Source organism: Ochotona princeps, chromosome 17 (genome assembly GCF_030435755.1).
Source record: "Ochotona princeps isolate mOchPri1 chromosome 17, mOchPri1.hap1, whole genome shotgun sequence".
In the NCBI taxonomy this organism is placed as follows: domain Eukaryota; kingdom Metazoa; phylum Chordata; class Mammalia; order Lagomorpha; family Ochotonidae; genus Ochotona; species Ochotona princeps.
In genome coordinates this window covers 19,924,479-19,951,166 of record NC_080848.1, presented here as the reverse complement: position 1 = coordinate 19,951,166, position 26,688 = coordinate 19,924,479, and the positions used below count along the sequence as shown (strand labels likewise).

General features: G+C 55.3%; 2 protein-coding genes across 2 annotated transcripts; both read left to right on the top strand.

The window, feature by feature from the left end:
* The first annotated feature begins 16,888 nt into the window (after window positions 1-16,888).
* On the top strand, window positions 16,889-19,775 carry HOXB3 (homeobox B3). The gene is made up of 2 exons (XM_004591097.2): window positions 16,889-17,336; window positions 18,124-19,775. Exons 1-2 carry the CDS (start codon window positions 16,889-16,891, stop codon window positions 18,963-18,965), a joined length of 1,290 nt encoding a protein of 429 aa, XP_004591154.1. The 3' UTR covers window positions 18,966-19,775.
* Window positions 19,776-24,252: 4,477 nt separating this feature from the next.
* Window positions 24,253-26,385, top strand: HOXB2 (homeobox B2). Its single transcript, XM_004591098.2, has 2 exons — window positions 24,253-24,712; window positions 25,443-26,385. Exons 1-2 carry the CDS (start codon window positions 24,340-24,342, stop codon window positions 26,081-26,083), a joined length of 1,014 nt encoding a protein of 337 aa, XP_004591155.2. The 5' UTR covers window positions 24,253-24,339; the 3' UTR covers window positions 26,084-26,385.
* The last annotated feature ends 303 nt before the right edge of the window (window positions 26,386-26,688 follow it).

The window sequence follows — 26,688 nt, the reverse complement described above, 5'->3', positions numbered from 1 at the left end:
GCCTGGGCCGGCCGGCGCCCCCACCCCATGGGGAGGCGGTAGGAGTCCAGAGCCTTGGGCAGGGGGCCTCCAGCGCTGCGGCTTCTAGCTGCCCCTCTGAAGCTGACCAAGGCAGAAGTGGTTGTTTTTCTGGCATTTGTCAAGGCCACCAGGTCCTCAGCCTTCTCCCCTCTGTAAGTGACTTTTGGTTGAGACCCCTCCAAACCAACCAGGGGAAGGGACCCCCACCGCTGCCCTCCCCTAGTCTGAAGAGGTTTGTTCTTGGACTGCCCGCCTGCCTGGCAGCAGCTGGGATCCCACCAGCCCCGGGGCTGAGATGAGACTGGGAGCGTGCAGCCAGGGGCTGCTTTTGGAATGTGTCTTCCAGGAACCTGACTGCTGCTTTGCTTTGTGCCTCCACCCCCACCCCATGCCCTGTCCCGGGCTCTGTCAAGTTCTGGGGGAACTTGGTGTTTTGTTTGCTTTCGTTTATATTTGAGTTGAAAGTGTGTGTGTGTGTGTGTGTGTGTGCGTACACATGAACACACGGGAGTGCGCTACCGCATTTGTGTCCTGGAGGGCCCGATTCCTCCCTTCCCCTGACATTGACCACTTCCCTGGCACTCCCATCTCCCCTCAGCTATCCCTTGCCTTTGTCTGGGGATTGGAGCTTGGGAGTTAGGGACCCGGTGGTGGGCCAGCTTGCTAGGCTTTCCCGGCCTGTTCCCAAGCTGTCCCAGCCAGTGGTGTGTTGGGGGTAGGGGGAGCTGGGAGAGGCTATGACCTAGCAGAATGTGTGTTGTGTGTTGTGTGTGTGTGTGTGGGGGGGGATCCGCTTGTTCAGATCCTCAGGCCCCGGTGGGGTGGTCTTTGTCTCTGGAGTTGGTTTTCAAAGGGCCAGGAGAATTTGGTCCCTGCGGTGCTATCAGCATCGCCAGGAGAAAAAGTCCCCCTTGTGGTTATTCTCAACTCCGGCTCAGGCCTGTCCCTGTTCTGCCCCTCGGAAGGCGCCTGAGAAAGAGCAGGCAGAGAATTAAAGCCAGAAGTCTCGGTTCTTTTTTATGCATCCCTAACAAGGACTTCTCAAGCATTTCTTTTCAAGAGGGTCCTTTCGGAAATTCTGTTAGCTGTTTAAGAAGAGGGACAGTGAAGACAGATACCCCGGGAGTGGGGAGGGGGGGTGGAAGGGCATGTTCCTCCTCCGTAGGGTTGCAGATGGAAAGCCAGGGGCTTGGAGATTCAGAGTCCGGCTCTGCGCCCACCGCACCCCCCGCCCCCACCCCCAGGCGCCCCTGCAGACTCTTCCTGCACCTAGAAGAACTAAAAGCAGAAGCAGGAGGAGAAGGGAGAGAGGAGAGGTGGGCTGTGGGTAAGTGTGTGGGGGGCTGGCCAGGGCGCTGTGGTGACCCAGAGATGTTGATGGGAGAGAAGGAGGCCTCGCTCCTGTTCATTGGTGGGCTGGGGAGGGGGAAAACCTATTTTGAGAGAAAATTTCTCCTCCTGAAGGGGAAGGTCATAGTGGTCCTTTGAGCCTGAAATCGAAAGACCCCCTTCCCCCTCCCGGTCACGTGATTCATTAAATAATTAATGCCGAGGTTGCAGAATAGATATGTATTCGTCAGGAAAATCGCAGGCTTGGTCTCCCTGTTTCTGACGTGCATTTCAACTGTCCTTTGAAAAACAAGCCTGTATCCCGAGAAAAAAGAGAGAGAGAGAGGGAGAGACTGAGGGAGAGAGAGAGAGAAAGAGAGAGAGAGAGAGAGAGAAAGGGAGACAGCAATAAAACAGCCCCACAGCCGGAGCCACACCGCGGGCTGGGGTATTGTAAGTAGAAGGGGTTTCTCACTACCTACCGCGTCTTATATGTCCATGTAAATTTATTGTTTGTTATTAATGTTATTGTCGTAAAATGTGACAAATAGCCATCTTCATTTCCTGCCATTTCTCTGCACATGATGCTCTGTGTTTTTACCCATTGAGGCATTGCATAGAAATTTTAGGCATATTCCTCTTCTTTCTTTCTCTCTCTCTCTTTCCTTCTCTCTCTCTCTTTCAACCTTGCTTTTTTTTTTTCTTTTGATTTATAGCAACATGGGTGTCAGTTTCTCCGGCATGCCAGCTATTGTGTGTGTGTTTGTGCGTGCGCGCGTGTGCGTCTACGTGTGTTTGAGCGAGTTGTGTTGTTTATGGCCATGTCTTCGATAAATCATTTCTCATGGAAAATGATGTGGAAGCGGGGTTGTTGGTGCAGCCGGGACAGCGTCCCGCTCACAGGCACTTCCTCCCAGGAGTCGCTTCCTTCAGACGATTTACAGTAATCTATCAGCCGTTAATATGAAAGCTCTATTGCTGGAGGTCTTCAATGGCAGCATCTGTGATTATCAATTAAGGCAAGATTTGTATGAATTTGGCAAACCAAAATTGCCTTGCCGGCATATAGCCCAGTCAGAAACCATGACCTGATATAAAAACGGTAACTTGTGGGTCTGATGGAGCCAGCCTTCCAGCAACAACGGCCACCAGCACCTTCCTCAGCCGTTCTCCTCCAGGAGTTTGGTGTCTCCAACTCCAGCCCTGGGTGAACAAATCTGACTAGGCAGCAGGAGCCTGGGGGAAAGAGTGACCAGAGGAGGAAAGAATGACTAGAGTGGAGGGCAGAGAGTGGGAGGTCGGAGGGGCGGGGATGTGGACTGGGTCTTCGCAATAGAATTCCAGCGTAATTTATTGGGTGGATGTGTATGGGCCGAAGAGGTGTGGAGGGTTGAAGAAGGAGCTGCTCAAATTGGGGGAGACAATGGAGCCCTGCCAAGGGTGAAGGACAGACTGAAAGGGGCTCCCCACCCTCTGGACTAACAAAACAAGGAAATGAATTCACACCCCCAGGAGCCTTCCTCCAAGCTCCTGAAACAAAGAAAGTTTCCTTAGCCGCTGAGACCTGTGTGTGCGGGGGGGGGGGGGGGGGGGGGTAGAAGTTTTTCTAGAATAGAGATGTTCTAGGAATCCCGGGAGAGGGCCAAGGAAAGTTGGAGAGTATTGCTGTTCCTTTCTGTGCAACCCAGTCCAAGACAGGAGCCAGTGGGGTGGGGGAAGAAGCTAGTGCCTTTCCTTCCTGTGGAGGTCTGGTTGGTCAGGAGTAAAGGCAGGACTGGCTTCTGAGGACATCCTGAGCTGCACCCCAAAGTTGTCCTGGAGAAAGGCCAGTGGACCGGAGCCTTCACCAAGGCCCCTTTGGGTTGCTGTGGCTGGCTGTGTCTTCCCTGGCTGGAGCCAGGCCAACTAACTTTATATAGCCACGATTATCTGTGCTATTTAACTCTGTCTGCTAGTGTAAACCTTTGAGAGAAAATTAGAGCGAGCCTGCATCCAGGTGTTAATTATTCATGGCATCAGCTGTGGGGAGTGGCAGCTTAGACCTTGGTCTTTGAAGTGTCCAGGGACCCACTTCCAGCCTCTACTCCAGGTTGGGCAGTGCCACCGAACCCCATCCTTGCCCCCAGGCAGTTTGTGGGTGCCAGGGAAGCAAACCTCCCCATCTGGGAGTCAGGTTTGAAAAAGGGTTTGGGGAGAAAAAGGAGAAGATCCCAAGAAATTAGGCTGGGATGGATTGAAACAGTTGGGGTGTCTGTCTGTATCGAGCTGGAAGGGGAAGTGGGAGGGGCTGCAGGAGGCAGTAACAAGGTCTGGGGGCAAGGATGGGGCTTCCTATCCCATTCTGCAACTTGGTGAACGGTTGGGGATCAGAGACAAGGCACATCTACACCTGGGGAGTGTGTGTGCTGGAGGAGAGTTCATCTCCATGTGGGGCTGAATTCCAGAACTGAGGCTGAAGTTTTACAGAGAGGTGGGAAGGGACATCTTCTTCCTAGGAGAGGAGTGGGGGCTGAGAAGTGGGAAGGGAATGGATCCCACATTTCACTGGCTTCTGAAATCTGCTTGCTGGGAACAAATAGACTCCTTGGGCCAGGTCGTGCTGGCAGGGAGAGGTGGAAGCCTGTCGCTTAGGCCTCTGGCCCCAGCCCCTGCCCCTGCTACCTTTGGCTAGGACAAGCTAGTCTGACACTAGCCACTCCCCATGCATGCCCCCACCCCCAGCTTTCCCTTTCCATTCTCCCAGCCCCCCTCAGGTCTTTGTCTCTTTTGGCCCCAGGGAGGGGAGATGGCACCGATGCGCCCCTCCCTCCCCCTACCCTTCCCCCAACTCGCAGACTCTTCCCCAGGAGACAAAGCAGGGACACCATCCCTGGCCACCAATAGCGGTCATCCTGGCCCTTGCAGCCATGCAGCTAGGCCTATCTGACCACACTTTGTTGTCCTTGCCTACCTGTGCACTTGGCTTGCTTAGCCATGCAGCACCCCCACCCTGCTCTGCTATTTTTGTGGCAGGCACAGAGGAAGCTGTCCCAAGCAGGACTGAGGTCCTCTATGAATGTAATGGTACCTTTGCCTAATGACCAGCAGAGTTGGGTGGGAAAATGGGAGAGAGTGGAAGGACAGGAGAGGGACCTAGGAGGCAGCCAGCAGTAGGCTCTTCTGTCTGGGAGAGGGAAGGGAAGGTTGAGCCCAAGCAGAGGGTGGCAAGGGAGAGTGAAGACAAAGCCAGGCAGTGGGACAGGGGACTGTGGGGTGGGGGAGCACCAGCGCTAAGTAAGGCTAAGGGCTATGGGGAGGCCAGCCCTGGCTTCGCCCTCTGCTCTTTGGAACAGAGCAGCATCTCCAGGATGGAGGATACCCCCACCCCAGGCAGCCGTACATGCCAGGCCAGATGTGCTTCTGAAGCCCAGTCCTTGGCAAAGCTCCGTGCCAATTCACCAAAGGCAGAGAGGGGCAGGGTGAGAAAAGACAAAGGGGTCGGGAGAAAGGATCGAGACAGAGATGGCGGGAAAAGATAGAGAGACTTCTTCCTGGAGAACGGGCTTGGAGGGGCCCCCTTCAGACTGCCACCCCTGCCCTCCTGGCACTTCCAACTTGCTTTACAGGGAGCTGTCCCAAACTGAGGCCATCTCAGAAGCCCCTTTGGAGTGGGCCATAGACGGGTGCTCAATCAGGTGTGTGCGTGGGTGGGTGGGTGCAGGAAGTGATGCCCCTTGGACACCTCAGTCTCCCTCCCCTCCCCAGTGCCCTGTTCAATGTGGGACCGTTCTAGGAACCCTTGGCTTCTCCTCCCTCTTGTGGCTCTACCCTCTTCTTTGCCCCTGTAGGGCCTGGGAGATGGAACAGATTTTTCAGTCACTGCTACCGCGCTAAGAACTTTCACCTTCAGTCCAACCCGGGCCCTCCGCTCCAGCCCGGAGCCTAACGGATGCTTCCCTTACTGACTTCCACCCTCCCCCGTCTTTTCAGGAAAGAAAAGGAAAAGGGCAAAGAAAGTTGCTACCAGCCCAAGGAGCTTTAGCAAACTACGGGGAATTGGAAAAGGCGAGCATTTCTGGCCAACCCACTTCCCCGTCTTTTTCCTTACCCCCTCGCCCTGGCTCTGCGAAATTCCCCATCCCCCGCCCCGTCTTGCCCAGAACTTCTTCCCTTCCCTTCCCTTCTCGGCCAGGCTAGACATATGGAACCCATTTCGCTGGTGACATTGAAGAGCCGCCGGTGCGCCCGCCTTCCGCCATGGCGCCCCTGGCGCTCCCGCGTCCCGCACCTCGCCGTGCCCCCCTGTCACTCGCCGCTCTTCTCGCCTGGCAATTTGGCCTACTCTCCGAGCTCGAGCCCAGCTCGGTGCCACATCGTTCCGGGTTTCCCGCAGCCCCACCCTGCACCACGCGGGCCCTGGCGGAGAGCGGGAGCTCCTACAGGAAAGGGGCGCAGGCTGTCCGTCCACGCCGGCCAGGAGCGCGGGATCCGCGCGTCCAGGGCCCCGCGTCCGCCGAGGCCGAACAAAGCCAGGGGCGGGGGCGGGGCGGGGCGCGCGGGGGGCAAGCGCATCCGGTCCTCTCCCCCAGCTCGGCGGGACGCTCGGCTCCCTCGCTGCCCGGGGACGCGAGGACCGGGATGAGGCCGGCCGCGGTGGCGGCGGCGCAGCCCCAGCCCGGGCCGAGGGTCCGGGGCCTGGCTGTCGGCTCCTGCGCGCGCTCCGTGCCCGGCCGTCCACCACTGCCCGAGCCCTAGTGGGAGACCGCACAGGTAAGTGCGGGCCGCTGGGCCAGGGCGCTTGGGGCCTGCTTAAGGGTGGAGAGAGCGGGGCTGAGCCCCGCGGGTCCCAGGCCCTTCTCCTGGGTCAGGCCGGGATCTGAAAGGCCGACGAAGATGAAGGAGGAGAGAAGCTTAGTGTGGGCTAAAAGGGGCAAGCGTGGAGGAATGTGGTGCTGTACGTGTGGATGGGTGGATGGGATCGGGTTGGGGGGACACTGGGAGCGCTTCTGCACCGCTTGGAGTTAAGGACCCTGGGAGAGGGCTTTCCCAGCTGCAGGAGGTGAGGATAAAGTAGGGGGCATTTGCTAAGGGCGGTGGGGGAGGACCCCACATCCAGCTGCTGCAGTGGCTCAGCCCTTTAGCACCTAGCGTGTTATTTGAAGCCCAAACTACAAGGGGTTGCGCTGACGCTGGGCGTTAAGCTGGGGAGGTAGTAGAGGGAGTGATTTATGGCTTCAGAGAGGCTGTGTTTACTCCCTGCCTGCTCTGGAAACTGAGAACCAAACAGAGGCAAAGCGAGAGAAGCCCCTCTCTCTGGAGCAGGAGGCGATGCCAGGTTTAAGGTGTTGAGATGGATTTTGCCAGATGTGAGGAGGTGGTGGCAACTGACCTTTTGCAGGCTGGGGGTGCGTTGGGCCTGGGTGAGGTGTGAGAAGAACATGCGGCCATGCACCAGTGTAGGTGTGTTTGTGTTTGGTGCCAGGGCCTCTGCACGTGTGTGTGTGTGTGTGTGTGTGTGTGTACACGCACACAGGGAATGGGGATTTGCGGGGCAAATTTGCAAAATGGCTTATGAGCTAGCTCTTGGTGAGCTGGAGGGGCTCTGGGTGTCTCTGGGGTGGAGGAGCCCCAGGACACGGCTTGTGCCCCTGGCCCTGCCCAGGAGCTCCCACATCTTCCAGGGTGGGGTGCGTCTTTCCTTCAAGCAGCACAGTCCATTTGGTCTGGCCGCTGCTCGTCCACCTTCCCTCCTTCTGGGCTATCCACCCACCCACGCATCCTGATCTTCACTTTGAATGTGTCACTTGGCAGACTGAGAAAAGAGTGTGAGTGGGTAGGATGAGGAGGAGGAGAGGAGAAAAGGGCCTGGTGCGGTGTGGGGGGGGGACCAGAAGATTGGCAGACACAGGTCCCCCCAACACCGCTATAATTTTCCCCAAAGTCTCTACTTGGGAGGGTGACAAGTTAGCACAAAGGGGGGGACAGAGTGAGGGGGAGCCATGCGAAAAGATGGGGAGGGTTGGTGTCGAGACAAATATTTTGACTCTCCGATCGTTATTTCCGCAGGCCAACTAGCGGCTCTTGCATTTCTGCCCAGACGCCCGGCTTTGCCTGGAAATTGTTTTGCATTAAATTTTCTCAGCCGCAGAATTATCTTTCCTCGCCTCGAGCTAAACTTGCATTTTTCCACCAGACACTTGGGCCCCGCACCAATGAAATCTGAGAGGAAGCGGCTGGGCCCTAAGTGGCCGTAATTTAATTGATTTTATCATAAATCATCAACTTGATGAAGAACCCGAGGTTTCAGTGAAGTAAATTGATATTAATGGGAGTTTCTTGAAATGCGAACTCGCTGCATTGTTGGGGCCTCGGGACCTGGCGAGGTGGGTTTCTGGTTTCCCAAGAGCAGAGAGCTTGGACCTGGAGCCCCTGCACCAGCAGCTTTGGAGGGTAGGGGAAGTGGGGGGCAGGGGAAGCAGGCAGTGAGGGGCAGCTGCCAGCCTGCCCCACTGTTTGGGCAGAGAATGGAACTTCGTTGGGGAGGAAGCAGGGCCCTGTGGAAGCTGCTGATCCTTCTCCCAGTGCCTGACTTCCATGGCGGCGGGGTGGGCCATTGGGGAGGCTGGTAGGTGTGTGGGCAGAGGTGGGGGTCGGGTGAGAAGGCCAGGCTGTTACAATGGGTGCATTGATGCCTGGTTAAAAATTGCCTAGTTGAAGGCTTCCTCTTCTAATGATACAAATTAATTATTTACTGCTCAGGTTGCTGTGTCCAAAAATAGCACTTTTGATTTGGTAATGAGGGTTGAGAAAAAACGATCCCCCCACCTTCACCCATCCCCAAGCCTAGAGAAAGGCCCAGTGTCTGCACCTCTGCCTGGAGTTGGGCTGGGAGGGAATGGTGTGGTGGGGGCTGCGGGGCAGGAGATGTGCTTAGTGATAGGGGTGCAAGCATCCAAGTCCCAAGAGGATGTACTCTGCCTTGGCTCTTGATGTTATAGTGTTGTCTGAACTCAGTTGTTTCTGCTCATTATCACTCCCTTTTACATCAGCACACAGCCACTTTCTTTTTAAAGATTTATTTTATTTTTATTACAAAATCAGATATACTGAGAGGAGGAGAGATAGAGAGGAAGTGGAGCTGCCGGGATTAGAACCAGCGGCCATATGGGATCAAGGCGAGGACCTTAGCCACTAGGCCACGCTGCCAAGCCCGCCATTAACTTTTAATTAAAAAAAAAATCATTTAGCCCAAGCTCTGCTCTCCATACCTCTGCCCCCCAGTTTTACAGACCGGGTTAGGCGATCAGTGCTGCCTTGGAAGGTCACCTGCCACGTAAGCTGACGCGTCCTCCGCGCTGCCCGCCCCCCCCCCCCAGGTGTGGCTTTAGACAGATTCCTTCCTGGGTGTCAGTTTCTCTTTCTGCCACAAGGGCCTTCTTCCTGTGGCCTTCTCCGCTTATTTGTCAGTGGCTGCAGGCAGGTGCCCATGTGTGTTCCGCAGGCGTGTGGGATAGAAGTTGGTAGATGCTTCTTCACACTGTTCAGAAAGTTCTGATGTGCCCAGAACAGTGGATGGTTATGGAGACTAGCTCAAGGAAGTCTGTGGGAATCTGGATTAATCCTGCTCCCCAAAGTGTCCCGATTCTCCGCCCAGGAAGCCAGGCAGAGAGCAGTGGAGACAGATGGCAGGAGAGAGGAGCTAGCCAGTGGGCTTGGGCTGGGAATGAGTTTTGGGATTGGCTAAGAAAGAAGGGCTCAGCCGCACACAGCAAACACTTCTCCCGCAGCCCTGGAACGGCTGATTTGTGGTTTAGTTAGGTTGTGACAGCAGGTGCCCCCTGCTCCGGCACTCTTAACCTCCTCTGTTGGGACTATCTCTGGGGAGGGGTGGTGCATGCAGAAGTTGCCACAGCGCTGTGCCAGGACAGAAGGCCCACCTGGTGCAAGATGCCAGTCCTGTTTTTCCAGCTCTTCCCCTAACTGTGAAAGATTGCAGGATGGAAAGAAACCAAGAGTGGGGCAAGTGGGTGTCCTGATCAGCACTGGGAAGTGCTGTTGGAGATAGCATTTCTACTGGAGAAAGTGGGAAGACTTGGGAAACCACATCACTCCTGGAGTTCTGCAGATCTGAGTCCCTGGCCAGCTAAGCCACTCTCACCCCAACCCTGTTCTGAGAGAGAAAATGGCAACAAGGTCTAGCAGGCCCATACTCTGGTCTTGTCCCATTCTGACTTTGGAGCTTTGGTGGGAGGCACTTTGGGGGAGGCCTTCTGCTGATTGGTCATTAACCCAGTGAGTTATTGTCTCCTAAACAGAGGTCACTGGGCCAGGAGAAACCCACGCAGCAGGCTGGGCCCCTGCTCCTCCCTCCCTCGCACTCTGCAGCCCAAGATCCGCTAGCCTGCCCCCCTCTGCACTCTCCACTCTGCCCACCTTTGTCTGCCTGGAGCTGGGCTTGGCCGGACTGCTATGGAGCTTCTGAAAGAGCAAGTCTCTGATTCCCGTCAGTACTTTTCACTGCCAGGGAACCTCCCGGTTCCTGGCTCCGGACTTTGCTCCGCTTTCAGGCCTGCTAAGGTGGGAGGCTTCTGTAGGGACCTAGGAGACTTCATAGGCCCTTATTTCCTGCCCCCCTTTTTCCTGCCTCCCTTTTTTTTTCTTGTCTCCCATTCGCTCACTTGCTCTGGGCTCTGGGGTAAAGTGGGGCAGCGCCCCCAAACTCCTCGGGGCCAGAGAAAAGTACAGTGTGGGTTTTTCTTCTTCCTTCCTAGCGACCTTTCTTCCCCTCCTTTGGATCCCTGTGTTGCTGAGCCAGGTCTAATTGGGCCTCCCAGGGGTACCTTTGTTCCCTTCTCATTCGGCTGGGGGATCCGGGAAGGGGATCCCAAAGCTGAGCGCTCTGCTCCCTTCCTTATTAACCCCCATTTCACAATGCTTTGCTTCGGAATCCTCATTAACGTTCCAGAGGAGATGGAGACCCCGGTGAGTGAGTGCGTAAACTTTGTGCTACTTTGTGATGCCTGCAAAGTTGGGCAGAGATACTGGGGAGGGGCCTGGGGACCCAGGACACTTTGCTCTGGGCTCCTAGGGCTGGCTTCAAGGGACCTGGCTGGTTTGTGCTATGTGACTATGTGACGTGGGAGCAGGCTCCTTGGTAGGGGCCCAAAACAAAGATTAGAGAATTTTCGTTTGCTTTTCCCTTGAAATTTTGGAGGAGGGAAACAGGCTGGGATTCCACCCTGGTTGAGAAGGGTAGCTGGCAGATGGGAGTGCTCCTGGTCCCTCAGTGGAGTTGGAGAGCAGGGAGGAGGGAGCCGCAGAGGAAAGGATGCCTGGGCAGGGGAAAAACTTGCCCTAAACTTCAGCTTTATTGATTTTTGTCTTTATTAGTTCACACTGGTGTTCTATCATCTTTCCATTTTTTAAATTGTTCTCCCCTCATGCACAAAATGCCTGTGTTTTCTTTCCCTAAACAAGAAATTGTTCCCCTTTTCTCACCTTTAGTCTGTCCTTAAGTCTTGACCACTGCCCCCTTTCCCCAGACTCCTGAGCTGTCAGTGACTCGTGCCCAAGTTCCTTTGTCCCCTGAGGTCTGAAAAGGTCTGTAACCTGCAGCCGTACTTCAGATAAAACGGGTGCCCTTAGATCAGCCAGGTCCGCCATGCCATCTGCACCGTCCCCAGCCACCCTGCCCCAGTCAGCGGCAAGCAGCCTGCAGGCCAGAAACCTCTAAGGCAGTAAGAAAGGTCCAGACCAAACTCACCTGGGATCTGATCACCTCCCAGCCATTCCAAAGCAGCTTTGTTATCCGGAACTAAGAAACTACCCAGAACCAAGAAGTTATGGGAACTACTGCATTTGGGGGTGTGTGTTCTCTAAAATTGTCTCCAAGTCTGTTTACTCGCTCCCCAGCCCTTCCTTCTTCTCCCACCCTACGAATACCCCACTGCGACAAGGAGTCCCAGGACCACAAAGGGGTGGGGAGTGCAGGGTGTTGAGGAGTCCGCTGCTGCCCTCTCGCACGCACGTCTCCAGCTCAGCTCCAGGCCCGCAGCCGGCTGGGCTGAGCTCTCTGTTCCTTGGGGCAATGCCCGCCGTGGTAGTACAGAAAGTGGCCAGGTTTTCCTCTGAACATTGCAGTGACCTTCCCCAGCCAGTGGTAATAAGAGCTGAGGAAGACTGATGGAGCTGAAATACATATTCTTTCGGGGCTAGAGGAAGGATCCCAAAATGTTGCTCCCCTTAAGTCTGTCCCTGGAGGCCTCCATGGCCGAATCCCTGGCTTCGCTGGCCCGTAGTTGCATGACATGTGACCCTGTGGGTCTCTAACCAGGGCCTAGATCTTTCAGGGCACACATTCAGGTAGTCCTAGTGGATCTCTTGAGGGACCTGGCTTGAGCCCCAACCCTTGGTCTGGCACAGAAAAATGGCTTCCTGCTCTTCTCCCAGCTGCCTAGTGTCCAACTGCACCGGCAGGCATAGGATCCTTAGGACGATACAGTCCCTGACTCCATGCGCGTGGCTCCTATTGCTGGAGGCTGCACGAGGGAGGCCACAGGTTTCCCCTGGGCGGGGTCTCAGGAAACTGGCTGCCGTAGTCCACCTGGCCTGACCTAGGGAACCCAGAGGAAGCGACCAGGGACCAGGGGCTTCCTCTAAGCAAAGCTTGTGAGTGGAGGTGTGTGGACGCCCCCGAGGGGAGCGTGGCCAGCCCCTGGACGCTCTCCTGCAGATGAGACAATAGCTGGAAATCATCTCTCACCTTTGTTTCCCCCAAGTCCCATGGCTTCTCCTGGTGCGTCCAGATGGGAGCCGGCAAAAGCCAGTATTCTAAGCAGGAAACCACAGGCAGGAGCTGAGAGAGCCTGTTTTCCGAGCAGCCTTTGTAGGAGGGCTGCTGCCTGCTTTGGCTTCTCCACCTAAGGCCCCATCAGCAGTTAGGCTTGGCTGCAAACACTCTTGCTTTGGGACAAGAAGTCCCTCAGGATCCTTTTTTGTCTTTTTCCCCCCCCGCTGGGAATGGCTGTTCCCACCCCCACCCCAAATTTGCAGACACCTACATTCCTTGCCCCAGTCTTCCTCCTACAGGCCACCCCCACCCTGCTTGCCCCCAACCGCTACACTTGGTGTGCCCACCCTGCTCAAACACACCTAAGAAAACTTTAGCTTTGGTAGCTCTTCCCACTTATGTCAAGCAGGTTGGATCTGAATAATAATAGCAACAACAACAACAACAATAATAGCTACAATCACACCCGGTGGTCTGTCCGTTGCATTTAAAATGAAGCTGCCTTGCTAGTTGCTCTCATCTTCTTTGAAGGCCAAATGTTCCTAACACTCTCAGCCCCCTCCTCCTGTCCCAAGGTGAGAACTTCTTCCAGAGTTCTGACAGCCCCTCCACTGCCAGCCACCTCGGGAGCTCCAGCCCAGCCCAGCGCTGGGTCCTCCTTTTGTCACCCTTTGCTCCCCAGCCTTTTAAAAATCTGCGCTCACCCGCTTGCTGTCTGTTCTCAGCAAGGGGAGGGGGTGGGAGGGAGTGTTCAAGTCTGGCCTCCCTCCCCTGCCTTCAGTTTCAGGTCTAAGAGAGCTTGGAGGCCAAGAGGGAGGAGAGGAGCTGGTGGCCAGCGGAGACTCAGGGAGAAGCAAAGGCAGCGAAAAGCGCTGGGCGGGAGACCCAGCCACCAACCAGTCCCGGCGGAGTGAAACTACTGAAAAAAAAAAAAAAGTCCTAGTGTTCCAACTGTGCTTGAGCGCACGGGGGCACCCAGCACCCCCAGCCCCCAGCAGCCCAGGCTGTTGCCTCTCAAATTAGCATAATGGCTCACCAGTGGGGAGGGGGTGGGCTGGGAACTCAGTCTATTGCCTTAGCTGGTGTTCACTCCCCATCTGAGTTTTAAAATGTACCTGTTCTTTTATATGTATATATATATGTACATATATATATATATATATATATATATATATACACATTGGCATCTCCACGAAATCCCTCTGTCCTTCCTTCCTTTTCACCCAGTTCTTGGGAGAGGGGGTGTATTTAAAAACACCCCCTCCCCCATCACCATCCTCACCTTCCCTCCTTATCAGGCATCTAAGCTTGCTAAAGGGGGAGAGGTGTGTGTGTGTGTGTGTGTGTGTGTGTGAGCTTGTGTGTGAGGGAGTGAGTGTGTGTGTCTGTGTGTGTGTTTTTTTTCCCTGTGCAAAAGCAGAGGCCATTGTTACGGAGAGTAGGGCGTACCAGTCTTGTAGGGCAACCACACTGTGCCGGCTTGGCCGCGCCGGAGCCCTGAGCCGGCTGCCTGGCGCGCCCGGCCGCCCGGCCCGGCTCGGTCTCCTGTTTTTCTCGCGCTCCCCCGCCGCCGCCCGCCTGCGCGCCCCCCGCTCCCCCAGCCGAGTGAATTGAAGCGGACGCCGCGCGGCGGCTCCTCCGGCCGCTCTGCCCCTAGGGCTCCCCCAGCCGGGGTGGCTCGGGGGGTGGGGTGGGGGGCCGACGCAGCTTTAAACAGTGGTCTTTTTTCCTTTGCCTTCAAGGAGGGGAGATTTCTCGCCTGCCGCTCGCGCTGGGGCTCGATGTGAATATATATTATGTCTGCCTGTTCTCCCCTCGTCGGTGGCTAAGGTAAGCTGGACTGAAATAGGCTATCAGTTTGTGAATGGCGGAGAGTATGTCTCAATGATTTATGGCCCATATGACTCCAATCTCGGTTCAAGAAGAGTTCACAAGCTTTAAGCTTCCTTCCACGCAGCGACTCTCTCTCCCTCTCTCTCCCTCCCTCCCTCCCTCCCTCTCTCTCTCTCTCTCCCTCTCCCTCTCTTCCTGTTTCTTTCCTTTTCTCCTCTTTTCTTTCAGCAGCCAGATCCAGGGCTGAATTTTCTTCCAGGCTGCTAAGAGCCTAACCTTTCTCTTTCTGTCTCCCTTGCTTTTTCTCTCTCTCCTCCTTTCTTGTTTTTTGATTATTCTATCTTCCATTAATTTTTTTTTAAAGTCCTGGAAGGTGGCCTGTCCACCTCTCACGGGGCTTCTCCAGCTATTGTTACTCTCCCCGGCTCTCCCAGGGGTGCGCCTGGCCTGGCGAGGTGGGGTTCTCGGCGAGGGGGGCTCATGGCCCTTCTCCAGCGAGACCCGGGGCGGGGGGAGCCGGGAGCCACCGCCTCCCTCCCTCCCGAGGAGCCATATGGAGCCTGCATTTTTCCAACATGGAGGCAAAAGGAATAGTGTCGTTTGGCTTGCTGGAGCTGCTCCCCACCCCCTCTCCTCCCGTACCCCGGGATCTCACAGCCTTCTCGGTGCTTGCGCACTCCCCGCTGTCCCGGCGGCAGCGGGGGCCTTTGCGCCCTGCGAGTCTCTCACGCCCCGGCTGGGCAAAGTCCCGGAGCGGAGTTGACGAAGGCGCCTTTTAATTCGGTTACCTCCAGCACCCAAACTTGCTGCCGCCCGCGGGGTTCGGCCCTTGGCCGGCCCTGTGCGCCTGGAACCTGCCGCCGCGCACCGTTTCGGTGGTGTCCCGATCGTCGTCCTGGAGCCACGCGGGCGGCTCTCCTCGCGGCCACGGCGGCTGCAGGCCGAGGCCGGCCCCGGGGCGGCGGCAGTCCGGGGCTACTCCGGTGCACAAACCTTCCGGGCCCCGATCACTGCCAGCTCCTTTGCTCCCGCGTCTCTGGCTCCTTGGCTTCCCGCACTCGCCCGGACCTCCATCCTGCGATGCTTTGGGGTTTATTGCAGGGGGAGAGGCAGAAATTTCGGCCCCAGGCGCCTACTCGAATTATTTTTACTATCATCATCATCATTACTGCTGTAACCATCATTCAGACTAAATAAAGCCAGGGCCCAGCCAACCAGCCGACCCCTCTTAACGTTTTTATTCATTCTCTTCTCTATTAATAATAAACTCAACTGATGCCTGTTAATTAATTCCCCCTTCAGCCAGGGCTTCTCAGAAGCTAATTCTGCTTAAATCATCAAAAGCTAATGGTAATAATAATAAAGAGATCGGGTCAGCCTGGTCGGCTGGACTCCAGTTCTCCTTGGAAGAACCTGCTGCTTGGCACCCCCAAGTGTGTTTCCAGAAACAAATTCTGTCCAGAGGCCAATGGGAGCTCGGCTCCACCGGCTCCGTTTTGAGTATAAATCGGTGTCATTAAGAAGAGGATTTATGTGTAGGAGGGACTTCCTTCACCCACACATCTCTCTTCCTTTCCTAATTTCAATCATCGTGGGTCGACCAGCTGGTCAGAGTGAGACTTAAGTTTTCCAAACACACATGTTAAGGAGGAGGGTTGGGCTGGAGGTTTTATGGAAAGTGGTGGTGAGGGGCTGGAAGAGAGGGACGAGTCAAAAGTTTCAGAACAAACACACAAAAGTCTATGACAGCTTGAATCTTTATTTTTCTGTCATTCTTTAGAAAGCCTATATTAAAATAATGATTTTCTTTTAACCTGGGAGAGCCTCAGTAAGCATCTCAGAGAATAATATTGTTTACATTGTTTTGTCTTTTTTTTTTTTGATCCTTAACAATGATCTTTCTTTCTTTTTTAGACAGCACTTTTCTTGGTTTGATAGAAAAAGTCCAGTCATCATGCAGTTTTATTATTTTTTTATTTTTGAAGAAATTAAAAAAAAAAGCCAGACAGCCCAAGCCAGGGTGGGAAAAAAATGAAGTTGGAGGGGACCAACTGGGGTGAGGAGGCCGTGTAGAGGCTTCAGGCAAATGGTCCCGGCACCACCAGGCCTGGTCTGGGAAATGGAAAACACTGAGCTCCATTTGGGGTGCCATGGTGGCCTCTGACTGCAGGGTCCCAGGTTTGGCAGAGCGGAGGGATGATGGCGCTCGAGGTTAGAGACCCTGGGAAAGTTTCTAGGTCAGGCTGAGGTCTTGGTGGCAGGGCGGGCAGGAAAGGCGATCTCAGAGGAGAAGGTTCCTGGTTGAACTTGTCTCTTCCTGGCCCTTTCGGATTCTTCCATCTTCCTGCAGGCTCCAGTTTACTCGGGTGAGAGAGTCGGACAGATCATAGGGAAAGGCAAAGACAGGGGGCAGGAAGGTGTCTCTGCCCAGAGAAGGGTGTTGTTGAGGCTTTTATTTTGTGGGTCTCCCAGGACTCTCTCCCTTGAGCCACCCTACCCTAGAGCTGGGTAGAGGCCAGGAGAGGGAGTGAGAGGCCCCGCTGGACAGGAGAGAGGTGGGGGGAGCTCCATGCCAAGGCTTTTTCCTTGAAAATAAAGTGCTGAGCTAAGAGAGAGCCACTCCAGGTTAGGGATGCGGCCTCAGCATCTGGAGCTGTTGGGGAGGGGAGAAGGGAGAAAAAAAAAAAAAAAAGAACCCTATTGATGTCAGTTCCCTTTTCAGTTCTTAAGATGGATTCGAGCCCCAGTCCTCTTCTCCTGTGTCTCTTCTCTCACCCTGCAGGTCAGCCCGGTTGGAACAGACCCAGGAGGAAGGAGGCAGAGAGGGGAGGGGGGGGGGTCCGGCGTGTCACGTGACCCCCCAGGGGTGCCAATGTCCGGTTGTGAGGGTATCAGGCCCTCGCAAGTTGCCACGCACAGCCCGGGCCTCGCCCAGCGATGCAGAAAGCCACCTACTACGACAACGCAGCGGCAGCCCTCTTTGGAAGCTACCCCTCTTACCCTGGCAGCAATGGCTTCGGCTACGACGGCCCCCCTCAGGCCCCCTTCCAAGCCACCGCGCACCTGGAAGGCGACTACCAGCGCTCAGCGTGCTCACTGCAGTCCCTGGGCAACGCCGCCCCACATGCCAAGAGCAAGGAGCTCAACGGCAGCTGTATGAGGCCTGGCTTGGCCCCGGAGCCCCTGCCCGCCCCGCCGGGCTCACCCCCACCCAGCGCGGCACCCACCAGTACCACTAGCACCAGCAATAGTGGGGGCGGGCCCGGCAAAAGCGGCCCCCCCAAGTGCGGCCCCGGCTCCAACTCCACCCTCACCAAACAGATATTCCCCTGGATGAAAGAGTCGAGGCAAACGTCCAAGCTGAAAAACAGCTCCCCCGGCACAGGTACCAGCTCTCTGCCTTGCTCCTTGTCAGCTTTGGTCCGGGTCAGGAATGTCACTGTTATTCTAGCACCCAGCCTCCTGGGCGCCCCGGAGGCGGCCAGGGAACAGGGTTGGGTGGCCGCCGCGGTGACCCCTGACACACACCCTTTCCCTCCAGCCCACCCTACACCTGCGTGGCCGAGGGCCTCCGGAGGTGGGGCGCCAGGCCTCGGAGCCGCAGTCGTCGGTGGTTGACGATGATTAAGGATGATGACTGTGGGTTTTAATCACGGTCGCTCCCGCGGCCCGGGGGCCCGGCCTCCAGGCACGGCAGCCTCTTCGCGCCACGAGTGCCCAGATCCCCGCCAGGGTTCTCCTCGGCCAGGCACCTCCTTCCCCCTGTCCGCAGGAGGGGGAGCTTCTTCCCAGACCCGGAATTGGTGGGGTGGGGGGGTAAAGAGGGGAGGGGTAAGGCGCGCGCGTGCAAAAAAAAAAAAAAAAAAATCCAGCCCTAAATAAATGGCCGTGCGGCTGTGTCTGCGTGACATGATCAAATTTTCATAAGCTGGGGCAGCGAGAGGAGAACAGGTCTCTTAATAAATGCCACTATTATAGAGTGTCCGCTAATGCGACGGGCGGGGGGGGGGGTAGTGAGGAGGAGGGGAAGGCGGGGACGGGAAGGGGAGGGCGGCGGGGGCTCTGAGTCCAGGCCTGGATTTATTAAGAAACGATGCATTCAATTTCGGCGTGTTCAGTAATTATCTTTTATTTCATTTTCTCCCCTTCCCACCCCTCCCCCTCGGATCCAGCAGAGGGCTGCAGCGGCGGCGGAGGAGGAGCAGGAGGAGCTGGCGGGGGCGGCGGGGGCAGCGGCGGCGGGGGAGGGGACAAGAGCCCTCCAGGGTCAGCGGCGTCCAAGCGGGCGCGGACGGCGTACACGAGCGCGCAGCTGGTGGAGCTGGAGAAGGAGTTCCACTTCAACCGCTACCTGTGCCGGCCGCGCCGCGTGGAGATGGCCAACTTGCTGAACCTCAGCGAGCGTCAGATCAAGATCTGGTTCCAGAACCGGCGCATGAAGTACAAGAAGGACCAGAAGGCCAAGGGGCTGGCCTCGTCGTCGGGGGGCCCGTCCCCCGCCGGCAGCCCCCCGCAGCCCATGCAGTCCACGGCCGGCTTTATGAACGCCTTACACTCCATGACCCCCAGCTACGAGAGCCCATCCCCTCCCGCCTTCGGCAAAGCCCACCAGAACGCCTACGCGCTGCCCTCCAACTATCAGCCCCCTCTCAAAGGCTGCGGCGCTGCGCAGAAGTACCCCCCGACCCCGGCGCCCGATTACGAGCCCCACGTCCTCCAGGCCAACGGGGGTGCGTACGGGACGCCCACCATGCAGGGCAGCCCGGTGTACGTGGGCGGGGGCGGCTACGCGGATCCGCTGCCGCCCCCTGCCGGGCCCTCCCTCTATGGCCTCAACCATCTTTCCCACCACCCCTCGGGGAACCTGGACTACAACGGGGCGCCCCCGATGGCCCCCAGCCAGCACCACGGACCGTGCGACCCCCACCCCACCTACACAGACCTCTCCTCTCACCACGCGCCGCCTCCTCCTCAGGGTAGAATCCAAGAAGCGCCCAAATTAACACACCTGTGACGGGAGAGGGCGGGTGGAGGGGCGAGGTGGGCGGAGGAGAGGTGCTGTGGAGCTGCGAGAGGCATCCTTGAGGTCCCTGAAGCAGGGCACGGTGAGGGGGGAGGGATGACGGCCAGGTTTGCCCGGCAGAGAAGGCTGGGAATCCCTCCCCCCCCACACACACCTCAGTGACCGCATTGAGGGCCCTCTGCCTGCCAACCCCAGAGAAATCCACAGCAGATTGGAGATGAGCCCCCAGTCAGCCCCAGGGCTCCGACACCACCAGGTTGGGATTCCCGGCTAAAGAGCAGGGTAGAGGAAGAAGTAGGAAGACCAGGCAGAGAAGCACATTTTTTTTTAAGGAAAAAACCACACAGATAAGATGGCTAGGCCATCACTAAACACTAAACACATCATCCACCTCTGTGGATAATGTTCCCAAATTTTGATTGTCCCCCCCCCCAACTCTTCTTACAGAAACACATTGGACACAGTGGGCACCAAGTCCACTGTCCTCCCCCTTCCCTGAGGCCTCAATGTGGCTCCCCTCTAGCTGAGGGTTCTTGGGGGGCACTGCCTCCTCCCCCACTCCTGGTTAGCCCCATGTTTTTCTGCTCTAGGACATTCACCTCATCACCCTCACCCCGTGGACTGCCGTTTTCAGAGGGCTCAGGGATGGCGAGAGATCCTGTAAGTCAGAGCTATATTAGAAATAAATATATATATTTTTTTCTGTTGAGGCAGTTAGGAGGCGAAGGCAGCCCAGCTGTTGGGACTGAAGGCTTCCCTTCTTGCTGTCTCCCCCCACAAACTCCATTTCAGCTGCAGGTCCACCCCACCCCAAGTCAGAGCCAGCCCCCGGCACCCTCCCCCCCCCCCCCCGCCCCATGAGGTTCCCCTGGGTTTCTTTTTCCTTCTGTTGCTCTCTTTGACTTAACGTGAAAACAGGGTATATTTGAACAAACTGTCTGTCTGGGGCAGGGGCTGCAGCTGGGCCTGTGTACCTTGCTGGGCTTCCTGACTGGACACTTTTGTTGCACTTAGAGTTTACATTTTAATGGATATAAAAACAACTTCGAGAGATGCCTGGGCCTGCCGAAACCCAGCATCCCTCAAAAAGCGTGTGTTCTAGTGAACATTTTCATATATATTTATTGGTTATAGCCTGTTAAACTATTTTCTTTTTTGTATTATTTATCCCCTTACATGATGTATTTATATAAGGGAAAAAAAGGAAAAATTGTACTTTTTTAGTATTTACTTGTTATAAAGGATGTTGTGTTTTCTGTCATGTAAAGCCAGTTATTTTAGTTATTGCTGTACTCTAGGAAAGAGCTGTAGATTTATGTTAAACTCGTACTTAGGAGCAATTGTAATTAGTTCTAACAGGCATGAACTCAGCTCCCCAATGGTCACTGTATAGTCCTGAATTTGTAGCCTTAGACTTCATTCTCTCTTGGAACTTTGTTCTTCCGTAGTTACTTTTTTCCTTACTTAAAGGGGTTGTCTGTCAAAAAACAATTCTTGAATAAATTTTTCTGTTATCAATTTTATCTTGTCCTGGTGGTCCAATCTAGAGAGCTCCCTGTAAGTGTCCTCTCTTGCCACGGATAGATAAAAGACATGGAAGACATTTTCTTTTTGTCCCTTACTCAGGTCCCTTTGACCCCTTGATGTATCATGGGTTTAAATATAGTTTTTCTCCCTTAAAATAGCCTGGAAGTCTGACAGTTTTTTAAGCTAAGAAGTGAGTTTGGGCAAGGTGAAGAGGACTTGGGTGCTCTCTCTAGATCTTTCTACCTAGTCTCTTGCCTCTCAGTTTTTCTTTCTTTGACCTTTTGTCTGCTAATTTCTTTTGCCGCAACCTCTGCTTACTCCCACCCAACAAAAACAAAACAAAAATCTGTCCGATTACTGCTTCTTCCAGGCAACCTAAACTTCACAATCCTCTTCCGGAGCTACAAAGAAGTCGTCACGTGACTTGAAGCCCAACTACCATTGGGTCTAAAATGAAAACAAAGGAAAATGATTAATCTTGAAAAAAAAAAAAACAGGCTTGGATTTCTCAGGTCAAACCTTAAAACTCAAGAGAAATTAAATTACTACATAAAGTTCAGGGTGGAAGAAGAGGACTTGCATCTGATTTTCCCTGCTAGTGAGAAGAGAGAGGAGGGTGGCAGCCGCTGGAAGCAAGCTCCCAGTGCAAATAAAATGGTCCCCAGGCTAACGCGGGGCTCAGTTTCCACGATTCTTTGGAAAACTTCATTTCTTCGTTGCGGTTCCATAAAAGTTTTATCACGTTGGAGCGAGGATAGAGGGAGTCTGTCAGAGATGAAATGTCGCTGCCGCGTCTTTGGAGCCGATAAGAGCGAGAAGACAGGACGGCTGAAATATGGAGCTAATTCGCTGAAAGAGAAGCGATGGCTGCTTGCTGAAGAGTTGCATAATTCTAATTGTAAGCGATGCGCCCGCATTGCTTAATTAGGAGCATATATTTGGTGGTAGTGATGGGGGGATGGTGCCGTGAGAGTCGCTCCAGGCCCTCGCAACCTTAAAGCGAGGGCTTATTTTCATTTTTATGTTGCACCCTGGCAGTCCAAGGTTAGTAATTACAGTCTTTATGCAACAATAAATAACAATAAAAAAGCAACCTGAATTCTACATCCTCCCCACCACCACCACCACGATCAAGTAGGATTTTTAACTGGTGTAGGCTCATTCAAGCAGCAAGCAATTTAGCTTTGGGTCAGGCTATAATTTAAAGGCATAAGAGCATGCAAAGTTTGATTGGGATCAAATAACACGCAGGGGTTTGTCTTTCCTTCTTTCTCCCCTTCTTCTTCTGTCTTCCCTGGATAACATCTTGGGAATGATGTAAACTAGATGGGGTGCCTTGGTTAGTTCTGGGGGTGTGGTAGAGTATTTATCTCCTGATAGAAAAGATTTGAGATTTGGCTTAAAGTTAAGCACAGCAGGGCTGAGCTGGGTGTCTCGGCCTTTCCGGGAGATTCCAGGCACTCCCGGCTAAAGCCTCAGCCTGGCCCCAGCAGGCAGTGAAAGAGTCGCCCTTTAAGATTCACGGCACAACAGGGCGTGGGGGAGGGAATGCCTCAGGCCAGGAGGGCTCGCTCAGCCCCCTTTAACACCCAAGTTTTCCGCTGTTGGCTAATCTGGCCGTAAAATCTGTCAGCAAGGGTTAGAGAGAGCTACGTTTCCTGCAGGAACGGTGTGGGTTAAGAGCCGCAGAAAGCTGCGCTGGACTCTGCAACCAGCTGTGGAGGCTGCTGCAGACCTGCAGAGAGGCTGGTGGGGGTAACCAGAGCACCCATCCTCCCTCAGGCCTCACTGTGCCCCGTCAAGCCAACTACCTTTTGGCTCTATCCTTGCCTATTCCCCACGCGTACCCTCAGATCCACCCCTCCCCATATCTCCAAATGGCAATAATAATTATTCTGTTGGAGTCCAACTGCACACCCCTGTCTCAGGCCAGTTTATCTAGTTCAGAGAAGCCCTCCCCAACCCTCCTTCCCCGACCCTGCAATCCCTCACCTTCAATCCTCCTTTCTCTTCCCCTCCTCCTCTCCGCCCCCACCCTGCTGCTCAAGACTTCCCAGCCCCGCTTTTGAAAATACTCACCACCACCCACGCTGGCATGATGGTGACAGAAAGTTTCTAGATGCTGCTCCAGGCTCAGTTGCCATTTCTCTGCTAGCTGGCCTTCTCCAGGCTGGGCTCCCACAGTCAGGAGGGGGAGGGGAGGCCAGAGCCGTGGGAGTTCTCCGTTCTCCGGGCAAACTTTCCAACCAACTTAGCGCCTTCCCTCTGTTCCCATTTCCCATCTGTTTCCTCGCTCTCCTCAAGTCACCTTTCTCCCCAGTACTCCCCCAGCCCATCCCCCCCCCCAGCCTTTTTAAGGGATGTTCCTTCTGCTTTCCCAAAGAGCCAAATTCTTTGATGGAATCGGAGGGAGCTGTCGGGGGGGGGGGGGGGCGGGGGCAGGGGGGGACAAGATTGATGGCCTCATGTCCTCTGCGTCCCTCTGACCCACTTATTTAAAGATCTTCCCTCATCCACTTTTCATCTTCTGCTTTGCGGCCTAGTTTCCCACCAATTGCTTGGGGGGGGCGGCTCTGAGTCTTGTGTCCCACCCCTCCTTCTCAGCAATAACAACACTCTCTAAACTTCACACTATCCTGGTTTCCCTGGAAATAAAGTTTCAAAAAATCCTTTCCCTCCAAGGGCCAAAAATGGAAGAGCATCTCAGGGGTCCTGACTTCCACTGTCCTCATCTTCAGGGAATTCAGTCTTGTCAGGGATTTAAAAACAAACAAACAAAAAAAACCCCACAGCAACAGCAAAAAACAAACAAAAATGGGAGGGAGAATCCTTTTGTCCTGGGGGGAAGTCACCCCCATACCTTCTTACATCAACCAGAGCTTTGAGAGTTAGATCAATGGCTCCCTTATTTCTGGTGTACACTGGGTATAGCCACACACACAGGCCTGGAGTTTGAATGTGCCTCTGCACGTTAGAGCCTGCCATCTGGAAGGGGGCAAGTCCTGGAGGAGAGCAGGAGACCCACCCCCTCCCACCAGCAGGGGCAGAACATGGAACCAAGGCCACTTGACTACGGAGGCCAGAGGCCCGCTCCCCAACCCCAAGTGCCATCTACCTGGTTCCTGGCTGGGAGTGCCTGTCCATTCCCCAAGACTGAACTGCAGCCTTTGGGGGCTTGAATGAAGCCAGGTGGGGCCAGGAATGGTGAATCTCCTATCCCCAAGGCAGCACTGGCCTCCTTTCCCCACATGGAGAGAGGCCCAGTACCTCTCTTTGAGGGTGGGAAGGGATGGGGAGTGTGGGCTGATGATGTGCAGTCAAGCCTGGCTTCATGAAATTCTTTGGGATGAATCTCCTCCAGGCTCTCTTACTTCCCAGGTTCTCACAAACCCCCATCCCTTTGAAGTGGCTGAGAGTGGGAGAGAGTGTGTGAGGTATCCCTTGTGGAAATGAGGGGCTCCCGGTGTGTCCAGGTTGTGGTCCTCTGGAGTTTTTGAATCAATTAAACCAAATAATGCTCTCTGTTTTCCACCAGGCCAGAAGAGTGATTGGCCGAGGCAGATCCCGTGACCACGAATACCCTGCAATTTCACCAGTCCTGGGTTTAACAGAGAGAGTCCCCATACGCTTGTATTTATCAGCAATATACAAATATAAAGGCCCAAAATAAAAAAAAAAAAAAGGAGAGAGAAACAGAGACAGAGAGAGGGGGAGAGCGGAACCTCCCCCTCCCAAAATCGCTTCCTTCCATAAACCTAGGGGGCAGGAGGGGGGGTCCCTTCTGATCCTCCCTCCTGACGCTCCCCCCCCAAGGCCCCCTCCCCCACCACTGAAAGCCATGAATTTTGAATTTGAGAGGGAGATTGGGTTTATAAACAGCCAGCCATCGCTCGCGGAGTGTCTGACTTCCTTCCCCGCTGTCTTGGAGACATTTCAAACTTCATCAATCAAGGACTCGACATTAATTCCTCCTCCTCCTTTCGAGCAAACCTGCCCCAGCCTCCAGCCCGGCGCCTCCACCCTTCAGAGACCCGGGAGCCAAAAGCGAACCGAAGATGGGCCTGCTCCGCCGCCGCCGCTCCCCGCCGCCCCCCTGGCCCCCGAATTCCCCTGGATGAAAGAGAAGAAATCCGCCAAGAAACCCAGCCTGCCTGCCACATCTTCCCCAGCCGCCTCCACTGTCCCGGCCGCCGGGGTGGCAGCGCCCGCAGGTCGGTGAGCGAGGTGGGGGTGGGGCGAGCCGTGGAAGACGGCCGGGGGGGCGCCCCGAGAGGGTGTGAGCTCACTGGGGTTCCCTGCCCGCGCGACTCCCAAGACTGGAAAACGCTGCCCGCCGCTGGGGTCCGAGGCGGCCCGCTGCCAGCAGTTTTTTTTTTTTTTTTTCCTTTTCTTTTTCCTATGGCAGATTCTGGAAAAGCTTTATTCTCAGCTAGAAGCACAGGGATGCCATTGAGGTCCTATCGCGTGTCTGTGTAGGGGGATGAGCGTGTTGTTGTTGAGGCTGAGTCTGGGGGCAGGAAACAATGCCATCTTCCCTCCGGTGACCCCAGGATAAGGGGACTTGGAGAGCTAGGCGCTGATGAACCTTCTCCGCGTTGGGTGGGAAACTTCGGGATCGAGGGGATTCTCCAGGGAGGACTTGAGAGGGGGGCTCCAAGGTTGGGGGGGTGATGGCGGCTCAAGGAGCTGCTTTCCGTCCACCTGCGTTCCCTGCCTCGGGCCGCGTTTACACACAAGGGCCGGAGAAGCGCGGAGAGCGCGCCAGCCGCTTACGGGGTTGGCGCTGGGGTGGGGTTGGAGTGTGTGTGGGGGGGTTCTGTTGGTATTGGTTTTCGCGGGTGTAGGGTGGGGGGAGGTTAGTTTTTTTTTTTTTTCTTTAGCTGCATGGAGGTCGGGCTGAGGACGTGGCCCGCCGTGACGCCCAGCCTGCTTTCCCCGCAGATGGCCCGGGCCTGGCAGAGGCCGGTGGGGCGCGCAGGCTGCGCACCGCGTACACCAACACGCAGCTGCTGGAACTGGAGAAGGAGTTCCACTTTAATAAGTACCTGTGCCGGCCGCGCCGCGTGGAGATTGCGGCCTTGCTGGACCTCACTGAGAGGCAAGTCAAAGTCTGGTTCCAGAACCGGCGCATGAAGCACAAGCGGCAAACGCAGCACCGAGAACCGCTCGACGGGGAGTCAGCGTGTGCCGGAGCCCTGGAGGACGCCGGCGACCCGGCCGAAGAGCCCGCGGTCAGCCCTGGCGGCCCCTCCGCCTCGCAGGAGACGCAGGAAACCCGCTGTTTCCCGCCCGAGGTCACGTCGGGGCCCCGACCGTGGGCCGCTGGTTTGGAGGGTGCGGGTGCGCTGCGCGGGGCCAGCGCGCTGGAGCCCGAGCCCACGCCAGACGACACCTTCCCGGAAGGGCAGGATTCGCCGTTCCCACCCGACCTCAACTTTTTCGCGGCAGACTCCTGTCTCCAGGTGTCCGGAAGTCTCTCCCCCGGCCTGCAGGGCTCGCTGGACAGCCCGATCCCTTTTTCCGAAGAAGACTTGGATTTCTTCACCAGCACGTTGTGCGCCATCGACCTGCAGTTCCCCTGACCCGCGCCCTCCGCTGGGCCTTTGCGACCTCCGCCCTTAGCTACACGCTGGAAAAAAAAAAATCCTTTCCCACCCCCGCAGTCGCATAGACATGCGTTTTGCTAAAATTCAGGTATTATTATTGAATTAGTGTTTTGATCCACTCCCTGCCATCTTTCTCTAAAATATCCCCGTTGGGCATTCGGGCGTCCTTTTAAAACCACACACAATTTCATTTGCTACACTCTTTTCCGACGAAATCTCAGGAATAATTAAAGTATAGGTGGGGCTTTCGTAAAAATAAAGGGACTTATTTTCCTTTTTTTTTTTGTTTAGATCGTAGACTATTTATTAAAATTCTTTAATAGGAAAAAGGGAAAGTATTTATTGTACATTATTTTCATAGATTAAATAAATGTCTTTATGATACGAAAACGAACCTATGCGTGTCGGGACCTAGTTATTTTCCCCGCGCCACCAAGGCCTGTGTGCCCGCTCCGGGGTCTGACTCAGCGGCCCAAGCGCCGGCGAAGCCCCCGGACGGCCGAGTCCGCGTGGGACAAAAGTGACCCCGCTGGGTGCCTCTGTGGGATGAAAGGGGGTGGCTTTGTTGAGAAGTGGCTGCC